Below are 10,205 nucleotides of genomic sequence, written 5' to 3'. Positions count from 1 at the left end.
GCAATCTTAACTCTTGCAAATTCCCATTAATCCGTCTCGGAGAGGGACTGGCGGACAAGCGTGCATTGGTCGACCCCGGTCCTGACATGCAGAGGGCGGCTGCTGGCAAGACAGGCATTGTAAACCAAGTAGAAGGCCTCTCTCGTTCTCGCTCCCAGTTTTTGGTCCGTCAGTTTTAAATGTTCTTCAGTGCACCGTGGGCTGCACTGGCTTCAGTTCCTTTGGACTGCCAGAATAGTATGGATCCTACCGCCGTCATACCCCAACCCTGTCAGTTTCTTGGTCTGAGATTCACTGCAGCTTTGTACCGAGTTTCCGTTGTCTGCTTCTGGACAAGGCAAAAAAAAAAAAATCGATTTTGTATAAATTTCAGTCTGTTACACAGTTTTTAACCATTCAAAACAAATTGGGGGGGGGGGGGGGGGGGGGGGAGAATTACTACTTTTACAATTAGGTCCTCAATATTTGCTCAAAGGGGGTCCGAGAGATTGACCCCCATTGTGTCCCCGTTGACTAGACACGGCTCGGCACCTATCGTAGTGCATCTGTCTGGTATTTCAGCCAAGTCTCGTTCACTTGGAAGAAATTAAAGGTGTTGTGCCACTAAAACACGGGGTAGGGGAGAGTGATCGCTGGAGGTCTAGCAATGATGGAGCAGTGCAGCGTTTGTGTGGCCGCCGTTGCGTTCACCTCTATGGGACCGCTGTGAGCACTGTACCTCGCAGTCCTATAGATGTGAATGAGGCGGTGGAAACGTGTGCACCATTGTTCCATTCTAATGGGACTATAAGACAGCACTTGCAGACCCCGGTGCCCATGATCGCTGGAGGTCCCAGCGGTCAAACATTTATCCCCTTATCCTGTGAATAGGGGGATATGTTCTATTAGTGACATAACCACCCCTTTAACCTCTTACAGGATAACTGTAGTATTTTTTTGGGGAGTATTGGATTGTGGTGATTAATATCACCTTGGTGGCCCCATTTCATCTTTTCACTGTGTATTCAATTACCCCTTAATTCCACAGTTTTGTTCCCTGTTCTGCCTACTTTTACCTCTGCTTAAAATCAGGTTGCTATGCAGGTCCGTCTATGTGTTGAAGGACGGAGGACGCAGAAGCAGCAGTGTGCAGGGTCACATTGCTGACAGCCAGGGACTGTAAGTAAATGATTAAAGCCAGGTCCTCCCCAGCAGCTGATAACAGTGCCTGGGCTGTGTGCACGTCTCCCTGTCCCTGCGCTTGGCTGACGCTCCCTCACTCAGCAGAGCTGGAGAATTCAGAGCCGAAGCAGCGCAGAGCAGGGAAGGGAGATCTGCCGTCTGCTCAGTGTATAAATGACAGCAACATGTGGTAAGAGGACCCCTTTGTGCTGCGGGAGATTAACCCTTTAGGGGGAGGGCTGTGGTTACTGACACTTTTGGGGGGCTATTGTTACTGGCTAGTGAGGGCAGGGGGGATTAGCCTCAGGGTGAGGGCAGTGGCGGCCATCTTAACTGAATAGTGAGATTGCAGTTTTATGCAGACTGGTTGCCAAGAGCTGAATCTTATTAAATATGGAATAAGTCAGTCTGATAGTAACTGATTCTGGAATATCATGCTATTAGTAACTACATATATGAACATTGAAATTAGGGTCTAAATGTGACAGTTATCCTTTAACAGTAAAATTAGAAAAACCTTATTGTAGATTTTTAATGTGTGTCTGCAGTAAATCTTGTTGGCGCACAACTCAGGGGACACTATTGCATTTTTAACCCCTTAGTGACATGATTAATTTTAGCCTTAAGAACGAACCAATAATATTTTCCCCCTTTGTGTTCTAGCAGTCATAACTTTTTTTTTTTGGCAGGATTAGTTGTAGGTCTTTTAGGAACCATTTGGGGGCATATACAGTGTATTAAATAACTTTATTTTTAGGGGGAAAGAAAAAACGCTATTTTTACATCATTATTTTGTAGAATTTATTTACATTGTTTATAATGTGCGTCAGTACAATGATAATAATGCCACGTTTCTATAAACCGGTATTTTTTTTTTACAATTTCTTCTTTCCTCCTGCAGCCCGTCAGCTCTGCAACTGCTCCCTCTCCTCCTCCAGACTGACAGGGAGGGGTGGATGCTTTAGTTGCTCATATCTCTGGTTTGGTAGCATCTAGAGATATGCTGCCATTCTAAGCTGTCCAACAATACCAGAATGACAGCAATATCTTCAGTACATGGGAAGACATCACTGTTAGAAATCGGGATACAGTAAATACAGCTGAAAGTGAAATTAAAAGCAGGTTTTACCCACTATTAATCCCAACTTAATTTCTAACAGCGATATCTCCTCTTTTGCTTGGACTAATGATGTCATTTTGGTCTTGTAGGAAAGCTTTCAAACAAAACCAGGCCCATGCTTCTGGCTGCTACCATTCAGGAGATATCAGTGGCTAAAGCAGCCCTGCCCCTCCACTTCTGCCCAAGCTCAGCTCGGGAGAACAGTTAAGTACTTTTCCCACAGCCCTAGCTGAGCAGTTAGGTGGTTAATGACATATCCCCACTGAAGGCTAGGCCATCAGTTTTAAAGGGTTTCTACCACTTAGGTGTCACATATTTGGCTGTCAGACACTAGCGATCCGCTAGTGTCTGCTCTGGCCAACCATCCTAATATAATTGCTTTTGGGGCGGTGGTTTGGCTAAAAAAACTACTTTTATTGTTATGCTAATGAGCCTCTAGGTGCTATGGGGGCGTCATTAGCACCTAGAGGCTCCGTCTACCTTCAGAAACTGCCGCCGCCCAGCGCGTCCCTCCAGCCCGCCCATCTCCTCCTGAATGCGATCCTCGTATGTATTCTGCGCATGCGCAGTGAATGTCTGACCGCTTCCTTGCTCAGACATCTCCACTGCGCCTGCGCGATGACGCCATAGTGCTCCGAGGAACAGGCGCAGTGGAGATGTCTGAGCAGGGAAGCTGTCAGACATTTACTGCGCATGCGCAGAATACATACGAGGATCGCATTCAGGAGGAGATGGGCGGGCTGGAGGGACGCGCTGGGGGCGGCAGTTTCTAAAGGTAGACGGAGCCTCTAGGTGCTAATGACGCCCCCATAGCACCTAGAGGCTCATTAGCATATTAATAAAAGTTCTTTTTTTAGCCAAACCACCGCCCCAAAAGCAATTATATTAGGATGGTTGGCCAGAGCAGACACTAGCGGATCGCTAGTGTCTGACAGCCAAATATGTGACACCTAAGTGGTAGAAACCCTTTAAGGAACCAGGAAATCGGCAGCATGTCGATTTACTTTGTGAATTTCCACCTTGCATTTCACCCTTTGCAATGCAGACAGTCAACTCTGTGGCAAATCCACAAGATTGACGCAAAATTTGGGGAAAATTTTGCCGCTTCAGAATTCCAGTAGACACGCTGAAAATGTATCTTTCGGACAGGTTCTTCAGTAGGATTACCAACAGGCAACATCCCTACCACGAGGACTAGTCTACCTCCTAAGAACCTCGAGAGGCATTTACATACATCTATCTAAACCAGGGATGCCCAAAATGTGGCCCTCCGGCTGTTGTAAAACTTCAACTCCCACCATGCTCGGCTAATAGCTGTTGGCTGTCTGGGCATGCTGGGAGATGTAGCTTAGCATGGCCTGGGGGGACCAGACTGCGGCTGCCCTGCATGCAGGGAAGTGTATTGGAGAGCACTGTTGGGATGCTTGGCATATTTACCTGGCTTCTGACCGAGTGACTGTGTATTCAAACCACAAGATGTTGGGAATTAGACTGGTGTCACGAATGAGAAAAAATTCTGAGACTGGCCTGCGGGGAACAACAGAAGACAGTGTTAAGACGTCCGAGAAAAATGGAGGACCGAGGCCACTGGATTCAGTCCTCTAAATAATACACATTTATTTCTGAGACGCCTGTCTTCCTGGAGATCTCCACTGACAAGTTTTATATATGACTACTATAATCCAGAATAATCTCTAATCCAGTAGATCAGGATTAACAAACCCTTCCTATGCAGCGGTTTGTCTCAGTCGTGGCAGGTAACCCCGTTAATGAAAGAGATCGGCAAATGAACTGATCAAAAAGGAAATTGCAAATATTCAGAGAGAAAAAAATAAAATAAAAAATGGTATGTATACTTTTGAAAATGCATTTTTATTGCTTCTAAAATAGTTCAGGTTTACTCATCGAAATCTCTTCTTTCAAAAGAGGCCCGAAGCAGCGCACTAAATTTGTGCTGCTGAGGGACAATATGGCAAAAAAAAAAAAAAAACAGAATTGCATAGGAGCTGTAAACACAAAACGACAGGATGTTAAGGGGCATAAATGCCACTCAACCTTCGGCTCTACTCGACTGTCTAAGATTTGGTGGGTATGAATCCCATATACTTTCTATGGACCTGTACTCCACACAGAGTCGGGCAGAAGCAATGAAAGCTGAAGAGGTAGAGAGCACAGCAGCGTTTCTGCACCTTTGTATTTTTTTTTTTATAAACAAAGGTTTAGGAACCCTTCAAAAACATTGTTGTTTTGTGTATGCAGCTCCTATGCAATAAAGTGTCACTCCCATCCATCTGCTAGCAGACTGGTATGCAGTTATGTACAATGACTGAAGTTATGTACAATGACTGAAGCACTACAATAAAATAGATTAAAGGGGTTGTTCACCCTTGGAGACCTTTTCTTTAGGCCCCACAACGTGGCCCGGACTTTCGGTAGTAATCATACTCACCTGACCCCCTGCCACTAGGTTCCAGCTTCATCGCTGCTCTTTTGGTCCTGGTATCCCTTTATCAACATCTGCTTTGATGCCAGGTCACGTGACCCCTGCAGCCAATGACTGGCCGCAGGGACGACGTGTCACCCATTCATCGCCTCACCGAAGTACGGGCGACACATGACCACTTCAGCAGTTCTGTGACCCGACATCAAACCTGATGTTCACTTGAGACCTGCAGAGCCGATGAGGCACCGATGGAGCCGGAAGCCAGTGGCTGGTATCAGATAAGCATGACTACTGCCACTGGTCCGACTAAGCTGGGAGGGGGGTCTGTAGAAAAGGTCCTCAGGGATGAACAACCCCATTAAGTATACGTACTGTGTTATGCATGGTACAGGGCCAGGGGGATAAACGTGACAGGGATTAAGTCCCCATGTCATGCTTAGGGTGGCCACTCTGATCATGCCCCTGACTCTGCTAGGCCAAGACCCCGCTGCCGACAAAGATAAAAAAAAAAACAAGACGGGTTTGGTGTTATTTGCAAAAAAAATAAAAAATTGGGAGGTTTGTTCAATAAAATTTGATTCATACTCTGTTGATGACCGATTCTGTTGCATCGACCATTTAGGAAAATCTGAGAAAAATATAATTTGGAACATGGTGTAATTCTTGTTTCACGGACCACAACTTACCAGGATGCGATTCTAGGGAACAACGGGGTAAGAATCTCCTGGGTGATGGCAAACCAAGCGATAGCCAAGATACTTCCTGCCACAGCTCCATACGTGACCTGGCTCCAGCTGTGATACATTAGATACACTCTGCAGGAGAACCAGAGACCGTTACACAAGACCTACCGCCCAGTATAGGACGTTACAAGAGGCATAGTACCTACCGGCTGTATGAGACTAGACTTGCTGCCGCCAAGAGACAAAGTGACAGTACGTGGCGCCACAGCAAGTCCAAGAACCGAGCGTTGTTTGTCTGGTGCATCCTGAACAGCAAAAAACACAAGATAAAGTCTGATGAGAATAAAACTGCGTAAAGGGCGAGTACAACCATACAGATGGCCCATGGGAACTTGACCACTTGAGAATGTTAACTAGGACATGTACAACCAGCCAGACAGGCTACCAGCAGATCTCACCTTAAGTATAGGAAGAGGAATGAATAAACAGAGAAGAACCACATGAACTGTGAATGACTTGAAGGCAACCCATACTCTGTGGTGACTGTTGTGTGCATTCCTGCGAGAAGACGGAAAGAAATGCAAAATGAAACAAGGACAAGTTCAGACAAACAACCCCGGCCTTACCAACCCTAACCCTACAGACCCCGGCCTTACCAACCCTAGACCTTACTAACCTTGGGCTTAATAACTCCATTCACCCTGATGTAACTACCCTTAATCCTACTGACCCCAACCTTAGTTATCGTAACCTTGCTATCCCTAATCCTAATTACTCTGACGCTACTAACCCTGAGCTTTACTGACCATAACCTTACTATCCCTATTCCATGTGACCCAAACTTTACTAACCATAAACATATTAACTCTAATAACCCTAGCCTTACTAAACCTACTCACCCTACTAATCCTAACCTTACGATCCCATATTAACCCTAACATTACTAATATTGATCTTACTAAGCCAGCAGCTGTCCAGCATGGTGGCTGTCCTTATAGCCCAGGCCCCCGGTAACACCACTACTACTACAACCCCATGCTCCACTAACATGCAACTCAATTTACTTGTATGGCCAGAAATGATGATGGGGTGAGTAGTCACTCATTTCTAGTCTGATCCCCATCTGAGCAGCAGCCTCACTTACCTTCACATGGACGCGGCTCTCTTACTATGTTCTTAATTACCCAGTTTACGCCTTCATTCATTACCAGACCCCCCAGAAAAGAAATCTGGAAGAGAGAAAGACGATGAGAGTGTGACCCGGAGTCTAACCACCTTACAGGGGAGGGGGATTCAGAGACCCTTACCGTGTGAAGTTCTCTCTTGAATATGATGAGGGTCACAAAACTGATGAGGATAACGACTGGTCCCAGGCTGAGGTAGGCCAACAGCTGCCCGTAGACATCTCCTAGAAGAGGACGATGACATTAGAAGGACAGAGATTCCAGGCCGTCCATAGCAAAGGCAAGCATCTGTCAGTAGAGACACCCCTACAGGGCAAGGGGCTGATGGACATGGAGCGAGAACACAAATGGGGCAACCCCTTCCATATGCCCTACTCGGTCATGAGAACATGACAGGTGCTTCATACAGTCAGCTGATGGGTATCCCTCTTGACCCACACACACGCAAGCTTGGATGAGCATGCATGTGTCCAGAACGTGGCGGCATCTCTCCGAGTTTGATCCAAGTCCATGAGGTGGGATGGGGTGGTCTGTCTGTTCCAAATCCATGGGGAGGGGGGCTCTGATCCAAGTCCATTGGAAGGGGGGGGGGGGGGGGGTCTGATCCAAGTCCATGGGGGGGGGGGGGGGGGGGGGGGTTGTGAGGCATTGATGGTCTGATCCAAGTCCATTGGGGGAGGATACCAAGATGGGAATGGATACGCCCAGTTTACCCGTTTTGAGTTATGTCCTAATCCATGTTCTTAAACAGTGAGCCTAATCTATGAAAGAGGAGGGGGGGGGGGGGGGCTGTGTTTTATTAGATGTTGGGAGTCCTCAAGGGCTTAGGAAGACCAGTACAATTGGGGGAACTCTCCCCATAAGGGTTTACATGCCCCAGCAGTGAACACTGTAGGAATGAGCGCCCCCTTCAGGCCTGGAGAACAACAGATCCGGTTACATCACCGGCGTCGTATATTGGGGGCTTATTTGGCTGCAGCGAGGAGGAAGAACCTCGTGAATAATTGAGGCCGGCAGTTTTGCTGAACCATTAAAAAACCACATGAAATATTCAGGGAAACCACAGAGCAGAAGAATCCAGAGGAGAGAAATGCGGTCAGATCCCGTCTGCCGAGGAGGAGGGTGGACCCTGCCTTACACAAGGGGGGTCCCCAATGGTCTGGGAGGAGTTGCGTACACAAAGCGGTACTACACCTGTTCTGGACGAGAGCGCCATGTAATGCTACATCCTCCCTAGCTGGCTGCGTCTTCCTTAAGAAAACGGGGGCTGCATTTTGAGAGGGGGTTGTCTCACTTTACTATAGTGAAAGGGGTGAGATGCAATACCAGACACAGCCTGCTCACACAGGTGGCGCCATCCTATTTCCCCAAGCATTTTTACAGCATTTACTACCAGCAGCAGGTGCGAACATGCCCCCACACCGGATATCAAAGACGCTGGAAAACCTACGCTGAAATCTGCATGCTATACGTGCAGATTTCAGCCTCTCTGCGCTGCAAAGGGTAAAATCTGCAGCATTGTCATCCCATGTGGTCGTCACCTCTCCTGACACGTGTATCCCCTACGCCATCACAATTCTGGAGCATCTATTGGTCTGACTCCATGTTGTTGCATAACTATTATTCCAGCTGGAAGTTAGGAATCAATTACTAGCAATTTGCAGTAAAGGTCCAGATGGGTGTTACCAGTTGGGTGGTGTGCCCCTATATAATCAGTGCCTCCAGTATCAGACACATTCCCCAACCGGTAACTCCGATCTGGACCTTCTCTGCAAATTCCTAGCAATTCATTTTTAAGTTTTGGCAGGAATAATAGAGGAATGGCACAACATGGATGCTCCACATTTGTCATTACAGGGAAGGGGGGATGCAAGTATTTACTAAAACAGACAGGAGAGTAATCGGTCCCCTTTAAAATTTTATTTAGGACTTTTTTCACCCATTTAAGGGGGGGGGGGGTTTGCTCTATAACATGCGGCCACCCAAACGGAAAGCGACCCAGGCAGCTGACTGATAAGACGTGACTCAGTTACAAGTCTCTTCCCTTCTTCTACTACAAGATAGCGATGACTGAAGGAAAACGCAGAGGTCTGCAGCGGAACGAGCCTCGTCCTAGGTTATAGCGGCAGCGGCCTGACTACGTGCCCCACACACACACACACGACAGATTTGCAATTCAAAACCATGATGGAATCACTTTCCTGCAATACAGACGTCCACACACCCGAGACAGCTGTCAGGCCGAGAGCTATTCCTCCTGACAACCCCCTCCACCACCAATAGACATGCATGCTCGGCCGAGCATGCATGTGTTCTAAGTGGAAGATGGGGAGTAAGCGCTGCCAGATACCTCTCTGGTGGCAGCTTATAGGGGTATTCCTCCAGCAGTGACAAGTTATCTCCAGGGGATAACAGACTGGTAGGGGTCCTACCGATGCGACACCCCCGAGATCTTGTGAACCATTACCAGGCATCTCAAACTCGCGGCCCTCCAGCTGTTGTAAAACTACAACTCCCACCAGTGCCCTGCTGTAGGCTGATACCTGTAGGCTGTCCGTGCATGCTGGGAGTTGTAGTTTTGCAACAGCTGGAGGGCCGCGAGTTTGAGATGCCTGCTTAGACGGTCATATGATTCAAGTTACGGTACTTCCTGTGTCTACGGTGGCCAGAAGTAGTCACCCGTGCCCTGCTGGCTTTAAGGAGAGGTGTTAAAATGGGGCGCGGTCACATAGTGGCGTATACACTCTAAAAAAAAGTACCAATATTATGTATAAGGTGAGATTTATGGTCATAAACCCACCCAACCCATTTTAAGGAGCGGTCAGGGAAGGTGAGAAATGCTCCTATTCACACAAGGAATAGGGTCCATACATGTAGGAGGTATGCAGCAAGCACTTAATACCGCCACACAGTGCACTGAGAAACATAAACCCCCATACAGCATTCCCTCCTCCATGACAGGAGACCCCCACACCAGCTACAGGCAGAAAAGTGCGCCGCGCATGCGCGCCGGCCCGCCACTACTACTTGGCATCAGCCTCGGCCGCACTACGCACGCGCACAACCCAGACAGTCCCGTAAAAGGATCACAATATCGCCATTAAATCTTTCTTCCAGTCCGTCTCCATCCGCCGCCGGCTAAGCGAAGGCGTCGAAGCTGTGGGCACGGTCATTTACCTGCAGGGTATTCAACGTGAGTGAGGGAAACCGGGCGCCATTGAGCTGAGAGCGAGCACTGTTCTACGGCCGCCATCTTACCCGGATACCGGGCGTTTGGAAACGGTAGTGGCTGGTTCCCATCCTCTAGAAGGACCTTGATGACGTTGCGGTCACATGACCATAGCGCTTCAGCGTACCACGTGACCTCGCTGTTGGCGCCGTGAGCGGGAAACTCAACTGGATGAGAAACCTGAGAGTCACCTGTGAGGAGGAGGGAGGGCAGTGCGCGGGATTTGTGAGGGAAACCCAAATTACTGTGAAAAATAATACATTCATCATAAATAATATATTTTTCTTTGAACCTTTACTCAAGTCCTACCACGCAGAGTTTGTCGTCATGGCCGCCGCAGTCCTGTGACATAGTGTGAGAGAATGTCATAGGAAAATATGTAAGA

General features: G+C 47.8%; 1 protein-coding gene across 1 annotated transcript; it reads right to left on the bottom strand.

Moving 5' to 3' along the window:
• On the bottom strand, positions 1–9,916 carry DOLPP1 (dolichyldiphosphatase 1). Its single transcript, XM_044306208.1, has 8 exons — positions 9,769–9,916; positions 6,715–6,815; positions 6,552–6,636; positions 5,866–5,965; positions 5,614–5,712; positions 5,411–5,539; positions 3,719–3,808; positions 1–328 (listed from the first exon to the last, which is right to left on the bottom strand). The coding sequence occupies exons 1-8, from the start codon at positions 9,842–9,844 to the stop codon at positions 292–294; spliced, it is 717 nt and encodes a 238-aa protein (XP_044162143.1). The 5' UTR covers positions 9,845–9,916; the 3' UTR covers positions 1–291.
• Positions 9,917–10,205: the final 289 nt, after the last annotated feature.

The sequence above is a fragment of the Bufo gargarizans genome, chromosome 9, assembly GCF_014858855.1.
Source record: "Bufo gargarizans isolate SCDJY-AF-19 chromosome 9, ASM1485885v1, whole genome shotgun sequence".
Lineage (NCBI taxonomy): Eukaryota > Metazoa > Chordata > Amphibia > Anura > Bufonidae > Bufo > Bufo gargarizans.
Note: the sequence above shows the minus strand (reverse complement) of the source record. Positions and strands in the feature narration are given on the sequence as shown.